At 57.4% G+C, this 20,145-nt stretch overlaps 1 protein-coding gene across 3 annotated transcripts in view; it reads left to right on the forward strand.

Moving 5' to 3' along the window:
• The first annotated feature begins 1,991 nt into the window (after positions 1–1,991).
• POC1A (POC1 centriolar protein A) overlaps positions 1,992–20,145 on the forward strand; it is a 64,093-nt gene continuing 45,939 nt past the window's right edge. The window contains exons 1-7 of one of the 3 annotated variants that reach the window (XM_019753299.2): positions 1,992–2,342; positions 5,229–5,313; positions 6,302–6,473; positions 6,940–7,119; positions 8,360–8,467; positions 9,381–9,496; positions 14,280–14,413. In XM_019753299.2, coding sequence (XP_019608858.1) covers positions 2,325–2,342; positions 5,229–5,313; positions 6,302–6,473; positions 6,940–7,119; positions 8,360–8,467; positions 9,381–9,496; positions 14,280–14,413 — 813 coding nt within the window. In that variant the 5' untranslated portion in view covers positions 1,992–2,324. The remainder of the gene's footprint in view (positions 2,343–5,228; positions 5,314–6,301; positions 6,474–6,939; positions 7,120–8,359; positions 8,468–9,380; positions 9,497–14,279; positions 14,414–20,145) is intronic. The other 2 variants (XM_019753298.2, XM_019753297.2) reach the window with 2 other exon arrangements.

The following is a 20,145-nucleotide window of genomic DNA, read 5'->3' on the forward strand; positions in this document are numbered from 1 at the left end:
GGGCAGGCCACAGCGGGTTGGCTAGTCACGTCTCAGGCCTATGCTGCCTTAGCAAAGGTCAGTTTTTATCTTAGGGGAGCCCTGTCCATTGTTTTTATGCATCTAGGATAGCACATCTTTCAAATGTCAGAGTCATTTTCTTTTCCAGACCCCTCTAAGGCACAGTCACCAGCACCAGAAAACCAGGCCACCATCACTGTTGTCTTGTTGCCCACATACCACCTCTATTTACTGTAAATGTTTACTATCCTGTGTCGCGTCCAGCACAACACCGGCAGTGAGAGAACGAGAAGAGGCGGCAAAGGGTTAAGAAAGAAACAGAAATCAAGAAAGTTATGAAACAGGGGGCCAAGGGTCTCCCAGCCTCAAAGGACTGAGAGCCCCGAATCGGGCCGCCTTGTGGCTTTTATTGATATACATACAAGGAAGTAGTATTGTTTTCTCCATGGTCTGTGAGTCTCATACATCATACCAGAAAACTGATTCAAACCAATCAACCCTTGCCTGCAAACAGCCGGAATTGAAAGTCCATGATGTCTTAACAATTATGGTATGTGCCTCCCCAGGGACAAAACCTTTATGCTGAAACTTATTGATAAGAATGGAAGGAGAACTGATGTTATCACATCATTGACTCACTTCCCAAGCAGGTTGTGGGAAGGAATATAGCCACATAGGCAGAAGCTCTCCTTAGCAGAGCGAAGGTGGGGGCTGTGCCCACCTTTATGGACCCCATGAATTCTTCTGGTGGTCCCCACATGGTTCCGCCTGGCTTGGGTTGTTCCTTCCATGAGGAATCTTACCCGTCATTGACTAACCCACCATCTTTTGGGGGCCAAACAGGGAGACATGAGGTGTAAGCACGGATGTAAGCACAAAGCACATGAGGTGTAAGCACAAAGGTGAAGCAAAGTCCCTGAAAGGAGCCGTCTCACAGCCTCTCCTTTCTTTAGGGGTGGGCACGAGGGGACAGACGGTTAGGCTGCTGCGTGACAACAATCCTGTATGCAAAGTAAAAGTATGTCTCTCCGTTTTGTTTTTTATCCAATCCGAGAGATTTACTGGCTTTGCTTTCTCCTGCCTCTTTACTCCCACCACCAATGGACTTCATGTAACTTTCCTTACATCTTCTCCTTTGATTCTAATGTATAATAGAAGCTGCAAAACCTCCGTTTTCCAGAGCATTTTCTCCATCTGAGATTTTGCTTCCGGGCCTGTCCTCAAAAATTTGGCTCAAATAAACTCAAAAAACTTTTCTAGCCTGGATATTCTTTCGTGGGCAGAAGTTTCTTGAATCTTGCAAAACATCAGGTCCAGGTCAGTTCCAGGTTGTCAAGATGCGCTGAGTGAGGTGGGGTAGGAGGGTGGAGACACAAAGCCTGGGCCTCCCGACAGCAGAAAGTGAGCAAGGACGGCCCCTGGTGGCCAGGCCCCTAGATTGTCTCTTTTCAACATATAATTAATTTATAAGGGCTTCCTAGGGCAACGGGTCCAGAGAGGCCCAGGCTGCAGCACACTGCCTCATAGGGGGAAACTAAGGCCCAAAGGACAGAGGTATTCTCTGCTCCCCCCACACACACACACACACACAGAAGCAGGGCATGAACTGAGAAGCAAATTCAGGTTTCTTCACTCCACGGATGTGATTCCAAGAGACTGGCGTTCTTTTAAATGGACACTTGTTTTAAGCGCGTTCTGAGGCGCGAACCATTTAAAGAGTTCCCCAGGGGCGAAGCATTGGTTCTTAATAAGGTATTGAGCGAAAACCCTGCCTCCCTGACGCTTTAAGAAGACACACGTAAAACGACCTAGCGGCCCTCCACTTCCTGGATTCTTAAAGTTTTCGCTGCGGGTGGTAAATCCCGGCCCCTCAATCCCGCCCTTAAGGCATCTTGGGAAATGTAGTTCCCCCCTTCCTCCAGACACAAGGTGGCCGCCGTCTTGGAACTGCATTTCCCAGAAGGCTGTGCTCGCCGTCTCCGTAGTTCGGCTACAGGCGGGTGGGGCGAACCCCTCATCCTGGGCTTTATAATTTCTCCAGGGGAATGAGTGACGGAGGATAGACGCCTTTGGCGGCGCCTTCCGTAGGTTGCCTATCCTGGCGAAGCTGGGAGCAGAGACCGTGGACTCGGCCCTACCTCTGCTTCCGATTGGGAGGCAAATAACGGAGGCGCCGCGTCTCCTTTAATCGCGGTGGGCGGGTCGCCGGGACGCGACTCGCGTTGCTATTGGCGGCGGTTAGGGGCGCGGAAACTAAACGCGCTGCAACGGTAGCCGCTGCTTCCTCCGGCTGCTCCGGCGCCTTGGGCGCCCCGGGCCCTGCCATGGCTTCGCCCTGCCCGGTAAGTTCCTGCGGCAGCGGTCGCCTAGGTCTTAGTCTCCCCGCGGAGACAGTGGGCGCCTGGCCGGGGCGAAGTCTGCGAGGGGGGCGGTAGGGACTTCGGGTTCCGAGCCCGTCCTCTCCCGCCCCAGTTTATCGTCTGTGCATGGGGGGCTGAGTTGGGCCACGGAGGGAGGCCTTGTGCGGGCTACCAGGGCGAACACACCAGTCCCTAGGGGCCCCCAGGATTTGCATCCCAGCTGGGGAGACACTGGGGCAGCCTGACTGGAGCTGTGACCTGAGGCCAGCGCCGGGCCTCTGGCCTCGGCCTCGCCGTCCTGAGCAGTGGATGGCTAGACGGGGGCTGTTGAGAGCACACCCTACTCCAACGTATGGGAACAGCAGGCCCCAGGGATGCCTGCAGTGTGACCTAAACCGGGCTGCGTCTGTGAGTCCCAGGTTCGGCCATCGGCCAGAGGGGAGCACCCCGCAGCCTCTCTTTGTGAGAAGTTGTTTCGAATTTGCCTGGCCTTCTGGCTGGGTTGAGAGTTCAGGAGGCTGGGTGGTGGCCTGTTGGTCCCCTTAGGTATCTGGGGACATGAGCAGAGGGCTCAAACTAGGATCCAGGCCTATTGATCCCTAATCTAGTGCTCTTCCCACAAGACCCTTTCTCCCAGCCCATGGGATTGGGGGAGAGGGTGTTGGGAGATTTCAGGACCCTTCTGGTCAGGGGTGGACCTGAACTTGCCTCTGCCCAGTGAGCCTAGAGGTGGGCATTATCTTACTCTTGCTCTTCCGAGAGACTCAGGTGGGGCAGTTGCTGCTCAGTTGGGGGCCCTCCCCCAGCTGCCACTCCCTCTCTTGTTGAAAGGGGGACTCAGGCTGGTGTGTTGGGGGTTGAACTGGGCATTGGGCCATGGGGACCTTTGTCCTGGTTACATCTGTGTGGCGTGGCACTGGCCTTGCTCTACCCCAAGGACATTTTTCCCCAAGAGGGGACCTTGCTGGGCTTCCTGGTGCACCCGGAATGCTTCTTTGAGGTTCCTGAGGTTTGGGGCTCTGGAGTACTATCTGCATGGCTTCCGAAGCAGGGTCCTGAACTAGGACTTCTCTGATGCTGGATGGAGTGGGTAGTGGTGATGCCAGGGGCCTCTCCACAGCTGACCTTTGGGTTCACTAACCATTCTGCAATGGGATCTGATTCCTGAGGTGGGGGGTGCCGTAAGGCCCCCATTTTCTCTCATCTTTTTAAAAAATAACTTTATTGAGACATACCATAGAATTCACTTTTTTAAAAGTATAAAATTCAGTGGTTTTTAGTGATTTCACAGTGCCATGCAGCCATCATCACTATCTAATTCCAGGACATTTTTGTCACCCCAGAAAAACCCTGAACCCATTAAAACAGTCACTCCCCTTCCTTCTCATTTCCTCCCTCCCCACAACCCCTGGCAATCACCAATCTGTTTCTGTCTATAGATTTGCCTGTTCTGGACATTTCATAGAGATGGAATCAGACAAAACGTGGCCTTTGGTGTCTGGCTGCTTTCACTAGGAATGTGTTTTTAAGGTTCATCCACGTGGTAGTGTGTGTCAGTGCTTCATTCCTCCCATGGCTGAATAATGTGCCACTGCATGGATATAACACGTCTTGTTTATCCATTCATCCATTGGTGGGCACTTAGGTTTGTCTACTTTTTGGTTATTAGAATAATACTGCTGTGAGCATTTGTGTACAGGGTTTTGTGTGAGCATGTTTTCAATTCTTTCGGATATTTACCTTGAATTGCTGGGCCATTTGATAATTCTGTTTAACTTTTTGAGGAGCTGCCAAACTGTTTTGTACAGAGGCTATTTTCTTGCTTTTTCTTTTTTTCAGATTTTAAAAAAGATTTTGTGTTCACATTTTCATATGAATTTTAGGATCAGCTCGTTAATTTCTGCCGAAAGATACACTTGGGATTATCATAGGGATTCTGTTGAATCTGTAGATCAATCATGAGAGTAGCATTTTAAAAATATCGGGTTTTCCAAACTATGAACATGGGATGTCTTTCCATTTATCTTGTTCTTTCTGAATTTCTTTCAATGATGTTTTGTAGTTTTTGCTGGATATATCTTGTACTTCTTTTGTTAATTATTCCTAAGTATTTTACATTTTTAAAATATATCATAAATGGAATTGTTACCTTATTTCTTCTGGATTGCTCATTGCTGGTGTACAGAAATACAATTGATTTTTGTATATTGATTTTGTATCCTGGAACCTTGCTGAACTTGTCTGTGAGTGCTAATAGTCTTTTAGTGGGTTCCTTAGGATTTTCTACATACAAGACTATGCTGTGAGCATTTTTTTTTTTTTTTTAAGATTTTATTGGGGAAGGGGAACAGAACTTTATTGGGGGACAGTGTGTACTTCCAGGACTTTTCTTTTTTTTTTTTTTTCCCCAAGTCAACTTGTTGTCCTTTCAGTCTTAGTTGTGGAGGGCACAGCTCAGCTCCTGGTCCAGTTGCCGTTTCTAGTTGCAGGGGGCACAGCCCACCATCCCTTGCGGGAATCGAACCGGCAACCGTGTGGTTGAGAGGGCGCTCTCCAACCAACTGAGCCATCCAGGAGCTCAGCTCAAGGTGCCGTGTTCAATCTTAGTTGCAGGGGTGGAGCCCACCATCCCTTGCGGGAGTCGAGGAATTGAACTGGCAACCTTGTGGTTGAGAGCCCACTGGCACATGTGGGAATCGAACCGGCAGCCTTCGGAGTCAGGGGCATGGAGCTCTAACCGCCTGAGCCACCGGGCTGGCCCCCGCCATGAGCATTTTTAAACTCTCCCGGCTGTTATAGGAAGAGTCTTGGCTCTGGGAAAGCCTTTTCTCATCCAGCCTTCACACATTTGACCCTGGTCTCCCCCAGGAGGACCCCTCGCTGGAGAGGCATTTTAAGGGCCACCGAGATGCAGTTACCTGTGTGGACTTCAGTCTCAACATGAAGCACCTGGGTAAGAGGAGTCATCTTGTCCTGGGCATGAGGTTATGAGCTGAGAAAGCCAAGTTTCCCCCTGGGAGGTGTGGTGTGGGGGAGGCAGGGGACAGTGAGGACCCCCGTGCTCTGTCTAGACCCGCATCTCGCTTCAGGCAGCCAGCTCTGGGCACTGGGCTTCGTGAGCTCCATTCTACGTGCCAGGTGTGAGGCCCAGAGCGGCGGAGGGCCTTCCAAGGTCACCGCCACCTTTGAGGGTGGAACTGGGTTCCGGGTTTTTCCCTATACACCCCAGCCACCTCTTAGGTCTGGCCTGCAAAATGGGTCCTAAATAGTGGCTCCTTTTCCTCGGGTCTTTATCGATTGTGCTGCCCACAGTCACATGGGCACCTTGTCAGATGGGAAGGAAGTGGAGCAGGGCCCGGCACTCCCCTTCCCCACTGCCCTTGTACCGCAGCGGAGTAACCCCCAACTTGGCCACCTGGGGGCTCATACACAGCCGCCATGGCTGCAGCTTCCTTGTTTCTATGGGCGAGATTCCCCCTTCATCTTATGGGCAAGGTACCCTGCCAGAAGCTGCTGGCCTTGTGTCACTTCAGATTTGCAGGAAACTGAAATCATTTTTGGTCCATTTTTGGGGACCTCCTCTAGGCTTCTGATTGGTACAAGGCCCATTGGATTGGGCTGGCTTTCCAGTGTTGGGAGGACTTGCTCTCCAGTGTCCTCAGGGTGTGTCTGTGGGGAGACCTGGGACCCCACGGGGGATGAGTTTTCCCATGAGCCCCCTGGGTTGCCCAGGGCTGACGTTTCTGGGGCTGGTTCCCATGTGGGCCTGCCGCTAGGAGAGCTGGCACGCCTTAGGCTCTCCAAACTCCTGGTCCCCGTTCACTGGAGGTGTGATCTGTCCCCGAGGGGAAGATGCTCCCCCCGTCCCCGTCGCCCCCAAGTTGTGGTGGGGCCTCGAGGCCCGCTAGAGCCAAAGGTCACAGTGTTCCTGCTCTCCTCAGCTAGCGGCTCCATGGACTCGTGCCTCATGGTCTGGCACATGAAGCCCCAGTCACGTGCCTACCGCTTTGCTGGCCACAAGGATGCCGTCACCTGTGTGAACTTCTCCCCTTCGGGACACCTGCTTGCTTCAGGCTCCCGCGACAAGACTGTCCGAATCTGGGTACCCAATGTGTAAGTTATAGATTTTGAGGGGCCTGAGTCTGGGGTCCTGGTGCCAGAGCTGTCCCCACCTGGGTCCCCATCCTGACCCTGTACTGGTCACAGTGACACATCTACCCCACTTCCGAGAAGGTGCCATCAGAAGCTGAGGCTTCATTGGGGCCCTCCCCTCGGGGTTGGGAGAGGGATTCTGGGCTGACCCTAGCCATCCTGGAAGGCACTCTGCCTGATGCTTGCACAGGGCTGAGGTGGGGGCTCTGACCACCCTGTTGGGGCCCGGGACTCAGGCCTGGATTGACTCGAGGGGCCCCCGAGGGGTGAGGAGAGCTTCAATGTGCTTGTGGGCCCTCACATGTCTGTTGGGGTTCCTGACTCGGGATGCCTGCCCCTCACATCGCTGTCAGGGTTTTCTGACTCTGGACACCTGTCCCTCATGTCACTGTCGGGGTTTCCTGACTCTGGATGCCCGTTCCCACAGAAAAGGCGAGTCAACTGTGTTTCGTGCACACACGGCCACAGTGAGGAGCGTCCATTTCTGCAGCGATGGCCAGTCCCTCGTGACAGCCTCTGACGACAAAACAATCAAGGTGTGGTCGACTCATCGCCAGAAGTTCCTGTTCTCCCTGAGCCAACACATCAACTGGGTCCGCTGTGCCAGGTGAGCGTCATCCTTCCCGAAGAGCCTTGGAGGGACCTGACGGGGGACTGCCAGGTACTCGCATCATGACCTTGGGCAAGGTAGCTCCTCTTTAACCTTCCTGAGCCTCAGCTTCCTTATCTGTGAAATGGGAACAATAACAGTTCTGCCATGGTAAACTGTTGAGAAGCTTCACTGAGCTGAAGCAGGACAAATAAGTTGTCCCGTTGCCAGCCATGCTGACCCGACGTCTGTGCTGAAGCTGCCTATAGCCAGTCAACAGGGACCACTTATTAGCAATAGCAACCGTAACAAGGAGGTCATGTCAGCACTGCTGCTACACAGGGCCTTCTAATTCCTCCTGGCCGTCCTGCAAGCACGGTGGTATCGCTCCCATTTGTAGATGAGAAACCTGAGGCCAGAGTGGTGCAGTGGCTTGCCCCAGAGCTTGGTGGGTAAGGGGTAGGATGAGGTTGAACCTGACTCTGGCACTAGGCCTTGCCTATTTTCCTCTGGGGTGTTCTGCTCCTCAGAGGTTGATTTTGCTCCAGAGCTGTTTAGGGGCGGGGCAGTCCTGTGGGGATGGGGCGACCCAAAGGCCCTATCAGGGTCTGAGAATTGCAGACACAGATGTGCCTGCTTCTGGCTTATGCTGTTCCTTTCTATGGAGATCTCATCTGTCAAATCTCTATGCTCCAAAGGAAGAGGCTGGGGGTGTCTGGGGACCATGCGAATCACAAGTCGGCCTGTGTCCTGGGGACCCCATGAAGTGACTTGTTCTCCAGGGCACCTGTTCCCTGTCCTGGGATGCCCCTGTTGCTCTCAGAGGCCTCACCACCAGGCTCCTGACAAGAAGGGGGGCCAGGCCAGCAGACGAGCATCAACTGCACAGCAGCCTTTGGTGGCGGGGCCCCAGGCCTCCCCCTTGTTGGCAGGTTGTGTTTTGCTGACCCGTTGTCAGAGTCACATGTGGACTCGGGGGACCTGAAATCGGCCCGTGATGCCGATGGTGGGCTTTGGGCCACCTTAATGCTAATGGCACCAGCAGTCAGCACGCATAGGCCACGTGCAGAGCCGGGCCCTGCTATGCCTGCCCCGTCTCACAGAGGGGAAGCCACTTGCTCAGGGTCACAGGTTAGAGCAGGGCACGTGGCCCCGCTGGTTCCCGGGGTCGGGGCAGGAAGGTGGCTGCGGGAGGTGGCGTGCGGCGCCCGTGATGCCTGTTAACTCGGTGGAGTGACCCATGCCCGGCCCGACTCAGGTTCTCCCCCGATGGGCGGCTCATCGTGTCTGCCAGTGATGACAGGACCGTCAAGCTGTGGGACCAGACCAGCCGGGAGTGTGTGCACTCGTATTGCGAGCACGGCGGGTGAGTCCCAGGCCTCCGACACTGTCGGTGCCCAAGGAAAGCACAGACCGGGGCATGTGGAGGCCCATGGCCTTCGGTGGCAGCCACGTCTCTGCTGCTCCCTGTCTCCACACCTTTTCTGTGTAGCTGGGAGCTGCAGCTTCATCCCCATCCCCACAGATGAGGGGACCTCAAGGCCTGTCATTCTTGGCGCCTCTCTTTTCCCTTCACTTCTGATTCTCAGAATTGTGAGCTGTCTGTCTGACTGCTGTTGAACCTAAAAAGCACGTTAGTGTGTTATCTATGTGATGGCTTTATAAGTGAAAGGCCCTGTGGTCTTGTAGTGGGTGGTGGCTGTTCACACTGTGCCGTGTCATCCGGACAGGGAGGGGCCTGCATCTGGGCAGGGACTCACCTGTTCCGGACTCTTAAGTGAACCCTGGTTGTTGCCCCCTTCCGTGAGGCTGGGAGCCCCAGGTAAGGGCCCCTCCAGAAAGCCAGCCATGATACCTGCCTGGGTGTCCCGTGGGTATATTGAGGACCTAGGGTCCCTGCTGGCCCTTCGTCTGGGCCTCAGTGGGCAGGGCCTGCCTGCATCCACTCTGGTGAGGGTGCCAGCTCTACCTCTGAAAGCCCCGGTAGCCGGCCGACCTTTGGTCTGAAGACGGCTTTCTTTACTTCTATTAATATGTAGAAGTGGATGCTGGGACTTGCCCCCTGGGGAAGCCTCCTGGGTCACGATAGTCAATGCTCTCATCCTCTCCTTCTTGCTCTCCCTTGGCCATCTGGTAAAGAAACAGGGTGGGAGGGAGGCATTCTGGGCCGAGGGACAGCGTGAGCACAGGTGCAGGGGTGGGGCGGTGCTGGGTGTCTCGGGGTCTGTCCTGAGCCAGCGCAGACTTTCTACAGCATGTGGGGGCCCCTGTCTTTCCAGCTTCGTCACCTACGTGGACTTCCACCCCAGCGGCACGTGTATTGCTGCCGCCGGCATGGACAACACTGTGAAGGTGTGGGACGTGCGGACTCACCGGCTCTTGCAGCATTATCAGCGTGAGTGTCCACGAGCAGCCGCGGTGGGACTGGGTGCCTGGGTCTTGCTCTTTGCTGTGGTGCTTAAATGGGCTTGAGGACAGCCCGGGCTGTGAGTAGGGTCCCGGGTCTGCTGGGCTCCCCAGCGCTGGGCAGTCTGTGGTGTGGTTATCCTGCCTGGGAGCATGGGCCAGGAGATGAGTGTGGTGCGACCTGGCGTCCACTAAGCCTTTTGGTGCCCACTGATGAGGTGGCAGAGTTGCATGCACACTGCAGGGCCAGATGGGGGACCCTTGATGGGTCTCTCGCCAGGGCTCCTCTCGGGGCACCTCTTGGACTGCCCATACCACTCACCTCCCCCTGCAAAGGAGGCTCTGCTCTCCAGGGCCAAGGTGACAACCCTTGACCTGTGCTGAAGTGGGTAGGTCTGTCAAAAGTGGTCAGTGTTAGTGGGACATTGGTCACCTCTGGTCCCATGGTGTCCTCCACAGATGTCGAGCCGTGAGCCATATGGAGGGTCGATTTAGCTTGGGGCCAAGGTCAGGAGCCAGCCCCGGGGCTATGTCCCCCTACTTAGTTGTAGCCCTTGGAAAGCAGGGCAGTGGGCTGGGTCAGGCTCTAGGTGGAAGCGGGGGGGCGCGGGCAGACTAGGGTGTGATTTGGGTGTGATAGCTGAAGGTGTTGGGGTGTGAGCCACGAGCCCCCCTGGCTGTGGGGAGGGCACAGGAGGCAGACCAGGGTGGGCAGGCAGGTGGGCTCGGGGCTGAGGCCCGGAGGGACAGAGTGGGAGTTGTTGGAAGAACTGTGGTTGTTGACTTGGGACTAAGTTTAAAGTTCATGCGCTCACTTCTAGAAGTCACACCTGGAAATGGTAAGGACATGTCTGGACAAAGGTGTGGCCGTGGGGTTCAGGGCTTTCCCCCCAGCACCCTGCAAGCCCATCTTAACTGATTCTCAGATGCTCGAGAACATCACTTTGTTAGGGTAACCAAGGTGACAGACCTCTCAAGAAGGGGGAGTTGCCCCCAGTCTTGAAAAGCAGAGTGGAGGGTGGGCTCTGCAGCCAGCTTCAGCATTCTTAGCTGTGTGACATTGAGTGGGTCCCTTGAGACAGTGACGGCCCGTGTCAGAGCTGTTGTTGGGAAGGTATTGAGTTGGTCCATGTCAAGAACTTAGTGCCGGGCACAGACAGGAGCCAGGTATAGTGTTAGTGACGATGACAATTATGCTGATGATGCTGAGTCTCAGTCTGGAGTCAGGAGGTCCCGTGCCTCTGACCCGGCCGCCCAGCTGGTCAAGGCCTGCAGTACCCCACAGCACCACCAGGTGGCAGGGGCCAGCCGCATGGACAGGGTCTCTCCTCCACAGGGAGCCAGGCAGGTTTCTGTAAGGCAGCGGCGGGATCTGCCTTCCACTTGGAGGCCATGCCTCTCCCTCCCCTCCTTCAGGTTTAGAAGCCCTTCCTCTGCTCCAGGCCAGACCTGAGTTAGAGGTGGGGACGGTGGGCAGGTGCAGAGGAGTGCTGGGCGGGAAGGCTTCCCCTGAGCGAGGGGGAAGGAGGGAGGGCCTGGACGGAGAGCTGGGGAGGGAGGGTGGCGAGGCTGTGCGGGGTGAGCAGCAGTGCCTGTGTAGGGGACTGGAATAGCGCTTCCCTTGTGGGGTTTGAGGGTTATAATACAGTGCCAGGGAGGGGGTGGTGCCACGGAAGTCTTCACACTGGGGGCCTCCAGGCCCACCTCCGATGGGGTGGGAGCCCAGGCCTGACGTCGGTGGGGTGCAGCAGCAGGTACCCACTGGGCAGGGCCTTGAATGCCAAGCTCTGGCCCAGAGTCCAAGGTGCAGCCTGGCTGGCAGTGTGGGACCAGCTGGTCACTCGAGGAGTGAAGGGATGAGGGGCATATGAGGACAGCCTTGCTGAGAGTCCACTTGGGCAGGAAGCTGGCGAGCCTGGGTGACTGGTGGGTGGGCAGTCCGTGCCCGATGTCTGGGTGAGACCCGGGCGTCAGAGTGGAGCAGCGTCAGGCCCAGGGGATGGGCTTTGGAGATTGACCAGAGGTAGAAGCTGATGATGGTGGTTGGAGGGGCCCGCTGGGCCCAGGGACCTGGGACATGAAAGGACTGAGGCCATATCCTGGGTCCCTGTGACTGAGGGACCACAGAAGAGAAAGGTCCACAAAGCAGCCAGTGTGAGGACTGGGACCCCCCCTCTGCCAGCACAGGAGGGCTGAGGAGGGCAGAGCCAGGGTCTCGTGCAGAGGTGGTCAGGAGGGGGGTGATGCAGAGCCGTCAAGGAGAGGAGGCTGCTGCAGAGAGGTCCCTGGGGTTCTTGGGGGTGGGTGGGGGTGGGGGGTCAGCGACTGGCAGGGCTGGGGACCCAAGCTGGCATTGGGCTGAGTCCTGAGGACCTGAGGTGCATGAGGCTGTCAGGCCCCATGGAGAGATTTCAGTCTGTTTTTGCTGCTGTCCTTTCCTCTTGTGACAGAAACACTCCATGGGCTGCAGCATCTTTTTCTCAAGCTGCCCTTAATACAGATCAGAGGCTTCGGGGGCTTGGAGTCCCCCATAAATAACTAGGTTCCTTCTGAGCGCTCTGTACAATGCAGGGCATATGATGAGTGTTCACAGGGCAGCAAACTCATCCCACCACCCTAGACTCCCCTCCGGGGCTCAGGGAGAAACGGGCGATGGGAGGCTGGAGGAACGCCCCTCTCCCTCATTGCAGCCTGAGGGTCCCGGCCAGGTCTCTTCAGGTCAAGCGGCCCCCAGAGAGCTCTGCGGCAGAAACTCCTCCCTGAGAGGCTCTCCCCAGCCCCCGAGCAGCAGCTGCTCCCCACGCCCAGAGGTGCAGGGGGATCTGTTTGGATGGAAGCTGATTCCCTGAGATGGGCTCTCAGCCCTCAGGCAGAGGAAGCTTGAGCTGTTTTCTGTCCCTGATTCCTAGGAAACCTATGGGAGAGTTTTTAAGGACACAGTGACATCCAGTGTTTCCCCTGGTGGCTCTGGATGAACAGCAGGCACTCCTCAGTGGGCTTGGGCGCATGAGGCTGTTGGGCTCTTTGAGAGAATTTGGTTTGTGATACAGTGGTGTGTGGCCTGCCACTCTGCGGTCGTGCTCCGTGGAGGGCACATCCCGGCCGTGTTGGGTGGTTGGAGTCACTTTGGGCTACAGCAGGCAGCTGGTGCCGTTTGTCTCAGGCAGGAGCTGGTTGGCTGTGGCCGATCCTGCAGGGAGCAGCCCTGATTTCCCAAGCGGGCGGGGCTGCTGGAGTCCTGGGAGTGCCCGTGCCGGGAGGTGGGCTGGGCTCCATATGCTCCAGCCCACGCTAGGACTGTTCAGACATCTGAGCAGCAACCCCCGTCCTGGTTTCCAGGCACGTGCAGGTCCATCATCCAGTGACAGGCCTGGGTGGTCAGCAGGGCCGGGCTGCTCCCCATTTCACAGGGGAAGTTTGAGGCTTGCACGTGGTCATGCACCTGGGAAGCTGGGAATGTGGGTCTCCGACTCGGCCCCTGAGCCTGGCGTCTGTCCACCGTTCCATGCTGGGCTCCTTGTACCATATTGATTCTAGTCATTCACTTGCCCAGGCCCCTGGGAGGACTTGGCTTGGCCCTCTCTGGAAGCTCCAGCTAGAGCTCAGAGTCCCAGGTTCTCTATCCGTGGGGCCTCAGCATGCCCCGGTCCCCCTTCCCCAAGGTGTAGTCCCAGAGGGTTTCTAGCAGCTATGCAGCCAGCAGGCAGGCCTGCACCCTTCGCTTGGTGTTTTGAGACCAAAAAGGTTGATCAGATCCCCCCCTGACCTGGCTAGCTCAGTGGCGCTTTCCCGCCACCCCCATGTGAGGCTTATGTGACATTCGCAGAGAGGAGTGTTCACAGTGTCCTTTGCTGCTGGGATCAGAGCACCTTCGTGGTATGAATTCAGAGGCCCAGTGATGCCAGAGCTGCCGGGTCCCTGGTAGTGCCAGCTGCTCATCATGAGAAGCTACCCTGGGCGGCGGTGGGTTGTGAGGGTGGGGCGTGCCCCAGAAGGTTCCTCCTGCTTGGGCACCTGGGGTTTCTCTGGGCCCCCTGGCCAGTTTGGAGCTCAGCGGGCAGCGGAGCAGGTTTGCTGAGGGCTTCTCCCTGCAGAGCTGTGTGGGCAGAGTGGGTGTGGGTACCCAGGTTTCTCCCTCAGCCACCTGCTGCCCACAGGCTGTGGCCAGTTCCTGGTGCTTCGGGGCAGGCTCTGCATTGGCCTTGGTGCCACCCTCCCTGGGCTCCTGACTTGCAGACATCGGGGGGATAATAGCCAGGAGCCCCCAACTGTGTCTAAGTAGCGATCTGCCATCAGGTGCCACTGACACCCGCCATGGACCAAGCAGAGGGCCTGCAACCTTGGGCTTGAAGAAAAATGGGCTGTTTGTGCACAGTCACTGCTCAGGCTACGTGACGAGAGGCTCACCCCCTTGGGGGCAGCCGAGCCTCTGGGGGGGCTATTGTGCAGGGACTGTTGAATCTTATGAGGCCTCCCTGGGTGGCCTCACCACCTCTCCAGAGCTGAGAAGCTGCCCCAGTTGGTGGCAGAGGTGGAGGGGTCGCTGCGTCCCTCGGCCGTACCTGCCCTCTGCCCTTGGCTCGGATGAGTCTCCTCTTCTCGGATCGTGCTGTTCCCCTGGGAATCCTGTGCCCCCCCCCCCCAGCTCCTCTCAGCGATGGCCATCCTGGCGCAGCCCCGGGCCAGGCCTCGGTTGACACCGATTGCCTGTCTTCAGGCTTCAGCTGTGCCCCTGGCCCACCAGCCGGCGCCTGACTAGTGTCCCTCCCCAGTGCACAGCGCAGCGGTGAACGCCCTCTCCTTTCACCCGTCGGGAAACTACCTGGTCACAGCCTCCAGTGACTCGACCCTGAAGATCCTGGACCTCATGGAGGGCCGGCTGCTCTACACGCTCCATGGGCATCAGGTGAGGGCGTGGGCCTGGCACCCGAGCAGGGCTGAGTCCCCTTGAGTCAGCCCTTCCCTCGCTGCCCACTGTGGGTGGTGTCTATGGGCCTCTTGTGGCCTGGGCAGTGAGGTGAGATGCAGAAGCAGGTTTGGCCCCATAAGACCTGTGACCTCCGTGGGGCTTGGCCCTGCAGCTGAGAAGGGAGTACAGGAGTTCAGGGGTAGGGAGTGGGCAGAGAGGCATCGGGATGTGGTTGGCAGACTTCCCCGGGGGGCTGAATGCAGCCTGTCCCCTCATGACCTCAGGCATCCATCCCTTGGTCCGGTGGTTGAGTGGAGCCCTGGAACCCATGCCCTGATTGCTTTGGGGTCTCCCAGGGTTCTGCAGCCATGGACACCTTTGGAGATACAACAACAAGCAGGGGGAAAATCTTCTTGTACATTTTTTGGGAATTCCTGGACTCCCTGCATGGGCCCTGTGGGCAGCTGTGTGAGGGGATGGCAGCGGCGCGCCCCAGCAGCTGGCCTAGGTGCAGCCTGTCACACCCCCATACAGGGAGCTGTGGCTGAGCTGTCTCCTGCTGAGCAGAGCAGGTGAAAGACCATCGCCTGTCCTGGCAGAGGCACCACACCCAAGTGGGCCAGGAGGTGCGGACACAGAGCTTTTCAGTTCATCCCCTTCCCCACCTGTGAGCAGGGTGCAGGCAGGATGGAGAGGGGACAGGTTGTGGAGGGCCGAGCGAGGCCCTGAGGGCTCATCCATCTCAGGCCGGCAGCCAGGTGTGAGGTGTCTAGCCCTGGGCCTTCTGGAGCCCATTGCTGTCAGAGGCGAGACACATAGGGCCACTCGCCAGGGCTTTGGGTGGGGCACGGCCTTCTGCTTCCTTGGGGCCCAGAGGCCACGTGCTGCCTTCAGCGGTGGTGGCTCCTTGCCCTCCCTGTCAGAGTCGTGTCTGGTGTGCGGGAAGACCAGCAGGCCTGCTCCCCAGTGGCTGGCACACGTAGGCATAGTGTACGGCCCTGGGGCTGGGCTGCCTGCTGTTCCTGTGGGAAGTGTGGCAGGAGCCACCATGGTTAGCCCTTCAGCAAGTCAATCATTTGGATTCACATGTCACCAGTTTGGGATCTTACAGCCACGAGTGCATCTGAAAACCACAGCAACGCTTGCTTCCTCTCTTGCTCCCCACAAAAAGAAAGAAGAAGCACTACGCAGACACACCATGCAAACAGATGCCCACCCACGGATCCCTTTTCTTTCTCTGTGAGGGCTCTTTAAGCAGCTGACTCACCTCTTCACCTGAGAACCCGCGAATGCAGCATCTGAAATGCCCTTCCTGCGACCAGGCCCAGCACCAGGCACGTAAAGGAAACCCGCTGACGTTCTGGAGAAGTGGGACGGGCCAAGTCACACTGTGCGGTTGCTTGTCTGGTGTCGAGCCTGGAAATGGGACTAGGCTGAGGGACAGCTGGCAGTTTGGGTGTATGGAGGACAGGAAATGGCTCCACAGAATCATTTCTTCCTCAGGACACCAAGCTCACAGTGCCCAGAGGGAGGGAAAAGAGAGAGAAGCGAGCTCACCTCTGTTCACTTTGCCATCTGGGTGTCTGTTTACCATCCACTCCCCAGCCTGCTGGACTGGGCACCAGGGAGACGAAATGGGTGTCATGGTCCCACCCCTGGGGCTCATGGCCTGGGAAGTGGGGGGCTTTTGGGGGGGTCAACAGAGCTGACATGCCCTGAGATGTGTCAGGAGACCGGGAGAGGCCGTCTAGTCTTACTTGGTCCTTGGAGGGTTGGGTGAAGGTGGGTGGGCTTCTCTCCCAGGGTGCATCTCAAATAAAAGTGGGAGTCAGAGGGTGAGGCTCAAGTTCCCACAAAGTCCCTGTCAAATACAGAAACGTCGGCTCTGTGGGCCTCCTGGGGTACCCATGCCGCCAGCTTCACTGTGGGCTGCAGGAGATGGGAGCCCCGGGGCCGGCTTGCCCTGACTCCACTCCATCCCTACGCTTGCTTTAACGCCTGGCCTCTCCCTAGAGAGCTGATTCTCCGTCCTCCCCCCCACTCTTCCTCAAGACCTGTGGTGAGACCTCCGTGGTGACCGCAGCTCGCGGTGGGGTTTCTGCAGCTGGCCGCTCATGCAGACCTGCCCACTTCCTTTGCCCTCTCTGCCTGCCTGGGCTTTCTTTTGGGGTGCTTCCTGACGACGTGGAAGCAGCTTCATGAGCGAGTGTTTGGTCTCAGGGCTGATGGGGTGCCCGTGTGGGGTGTGTGTGGGGTAGGGCTGCCGAGACAGCCTGTTTGCCCTGAGCAAAGCCCCACTTGCCCTCGGTGCCCCCAGGTCTGCCAGGGCCTGCTGTGGCTTCTTGTCGGGCCTGGCTCTGCCTCTGGGTCTGGGGCGATTCAGAGTCAGCTAGGTGCCTGCCTGAGGGAGGGTGGTGCAGTTGAGCAGCCTTAATTTGGGCAGTTGGTTAAAACAGCCCGCCAGCCAGACTGAATACCCACTGCTTGTGGAGACCTGTGGCCGGGAGTGGGGCTGCTCAACTGGCCCTGAGGAGTGTGGAGGCTGGGCCTGTGTTGTCACCTGGGAGCCGCTGTGCTCGGGGACGGTCCTGCCTGGAGGGTTTGTGAGATGCTGTCGCAGGAGTGGGAGAAGTTCTGTGACACCTGTGTTGACCCCTTTGGGGTACGTATGGCCTCCGCTGAGCCCCAGAGACAGAGCAGCGCCGTGTCATGGGGTTGCTGAGGGGTGGGCTGGAGCTCCGCCTGGCGCTCGGTGCAGGTGTGTAGTCATCAGAGGCTCTCCGTCCTTCTAGGAAGACCTGGGTTCTGGTGACTTGGGCTTTCACATTCTGTTCCGGAAGTGGCTAGTGCCTCCTCAAGCACAGCTGCCACCAGCCACTTCCTGAAGCGTGTGGCTGAGCAGCTCCGGGGTGGGGGAGTCCCAGTGGGTCCCAGGTGCCCCAGGATTCTTTCCTACAGATGGGGATGGCAGATCTGAAGGCACTTTTAAGTCCAGGCAGAGAAACTGAGGCCTGGAGAGTGGGCTGGACTTGTAGGGGCCTCGTGCAGCTTAGGGTGACAGAGCTGGGACAAGGACCTGAGTCCACCGTTCCCACCACTCTCACTTGCCTCGCACGTACAGCTTTTAGAAGTTGTCATTCACTCTGGTTTTAGGTTACTGGTCTGTGGGAGGCCCGCAGGTCTGTGGCTGCTGGTGTCCCAGCCTTGCTGCTACATGACCCCGTTCTGGTCCAGCAAGAGGGAACCCCAAGACACTTTGGTTTGAACTTAGAGGACTTGCTTATGACAGTCCCCAGGCATAGCCCAGAGAAAGCACTGTTGTGTTTTTCTGTCAGATGGAGCTGCAGCCCCCTCTGGCTTCCAGTGCCACACCTGTGAGAAGGGACGCGGTCAAAGACGTTGGCCAAGGGAGGGCGCTCTGTGTGTGCCCGGGAAGTGGCCTGTGTGAAGACACACAGTGAGGGAGGGTCAGGATGGAGAAAGAAGGGTCAGGGGAGGCAGTGCTGCTGGGCTGGCGTTCCCTTGTTTGGGTTGAGGCCGGAAGTGCCATTCAGCTGCCCCTTAAAGCACAAGGACACCAGGACGGACGCACGTGCCAAGTGCCAGGTTGCGATCACGATCACCCAGTGCAAACGGTGTCTCCTGGGCTGGGCCCAAGGGCAGCGCCTCAGCCCAGGAGTCCCGCCAGGCCACCAGTTGGGTGGTCCTCTGGCCCACGATTGGCCGCGCTCCCCACTGGCCCATGTGAGCCTGGCTCACTTTGTGGGTGTGGGGTGGACATCAGTTACAAGTTACAGCGAGCCTGAGGGACTCTGGTGCTGCTCCTGCAGTCCTGGCTCTGGGACTCTGAGCTGCAAAGGGCCTCCAGGGAGCGTGTTGGAGGATTGAGAGGTCCTGCCCACGGAGCTTGACGCACACACTCTGTACCCGGGGACAGCTACCGGGCTGCGCTTGGGCCCATGTGGCCCTTAAGAGTGTCATCGAGTGATTTGGGTGGCGAACCAGAGAGCTGGCTGCAACCTGCGTGGACACTGGGTCCTCGACAGACCTGCTGCTCCAGCTGTGAGGGGCTCGGCGATGATGAGGCAGCGGGTACCAAGCGGACATGAACGCCTTTGCCAGGCAGGGGTGTGAGCCAGGCTGAGGAGCCTGTTGGGGCTGAGGGGTCGGGCACCTCTCTACCTACCCCTGTATCTCTAGCTACACATGCCCTCCAGGTGGAGAGTGGACAGGGCAGGCAGGCGCTGCCAGCCTGGATATAGCACACAGCCCTCCTTCCTCTGCCTTCACCCTGGGATTACCGGGCGATTTCTCACTCGGTGGCCTGGGCTGGTAAAGAGCCTGCACAGTCACCCTTGGCAGCTTTGACTGAGGCCAATTGCCGGGATGCTTTGGGTTGGGGAGGGGTCACACAGCCTTGTCTGGTGGGTGACGATGCCTAGCTTTCTAAGGAAACACCCTGGTATTTCCAGGAACCAATGGCTTGTAATCCCCGTTTCTGGGTTGGAAAACCCAGAGGCTCTCCTATCTTGTTTAGCTGTAAAAGCCTGAGCCTTGGGGGCTGTGGACGGCAGGAGAGGGCTTGGGCATCAGGGTCAGACCATTGCAACTCTGCCTCTGTCCTGCGACGTTGGGCAAGACCTTGACTTTGCTGAGTCTCCTGGTCTGTAACTGAGTCCTGGATCTGCCTCATTCTGGGAAGGACGTGTCTGCATTGCCCAGCACTGGACACAGTAGGTCCTCACAGATGTCAATCCCTGTCCACTTCAGTTCCTGGGATACAACCCCGTGCTGCTGTAGGTGAGAGCTCTTTACAAGGCCATTTAAAGTTACGGCCGTGATCCTGGCACGTGGGCGGGCAGGCATTGTTGTTAGGAAAATGAGTCCCTGGTAGGAGTTTCTGATGACCTAGTCCCTGGTGGTGAGCATGGGGCCATAGCCGTCAGCCCCCCACCCCGAGGGGATCGCCTGTTTCCCCTCCTACCCACCCACAGAATCTCAAGGGTTTGTCTGGCTTTTTATTTTGTGTAAGGTTGTTCTCATCCCCCCCAGAACGTCCTATTCCTTTGGCTTCTCTTTTGTCACACAGTTCCTGAAACCCGTCCCCTGGTGGGAGGACTGTGGTGAGTCCCCTGACTCAGACACACCCCCTACCCCAGCGCCCTGAGTGGATTTGGCCTGCGGGTCCCTTGGTCTGTTTGCAGTGTCCTTCTTAGTCCCGCCCATCAGGTCCAGGGCCCACGTCCTGGAGGACAGGCAGGGTGTCTGAGGGCACTGGGCTGGCTGGGGGTGCCAGTACCCTCTCCGAGGCTCTGCAGAGTCTTGCTGTGGAATCTGCATGTCATGCCCGTGGAGCAGGAGGAAAGGGAGTCCCTGCTGCTGGCTGGGTCTCCCAGCCACACGTGGGGTGAGACAGGCCTCCTCACCCCACCTCACCCCACGTGTAGCAGGAACACCAGGAGAGGGAAGGGCTTTCCCGCCAACCACAGCTGTCGTTTGAAGCCTTGTGCCCCGAGCAAGGCCCCCATAGCTCTGTGTGGCAAGCGTGGGGGCTGTGTGCTAGAAATAGAGATTTATTTTTCTGTATTTTCCGAAGCATAATCTCAAACCATGCTCATTTAGTTGAAGTCCCAGATCTATTTGGGAGAGGATGGTGGGCGGGACGTGGGTGGGGAGTTAAATCTGGTGTTCGTGTGGCTGTGGAGTGACTGAGCTGCAGAGACCAGTGG

The sequence above is a fragment of the Rhinolophus sinicus genome, linkage group LG10 (assembly GCF_036562045.2).
Source record: "Rhinolophus sinicus isolate RSC01 linkage group LG10, ASM3656204v1, whole genome shotgun sequence".
Taxonomy (NCBI): domain Eukaryota; kingdom Metazoa; phylum Chordata; class Mammalia; order Chiroptera; family Rhinolophidae; genus Rhinolophus; species Rhinolophus sinicus.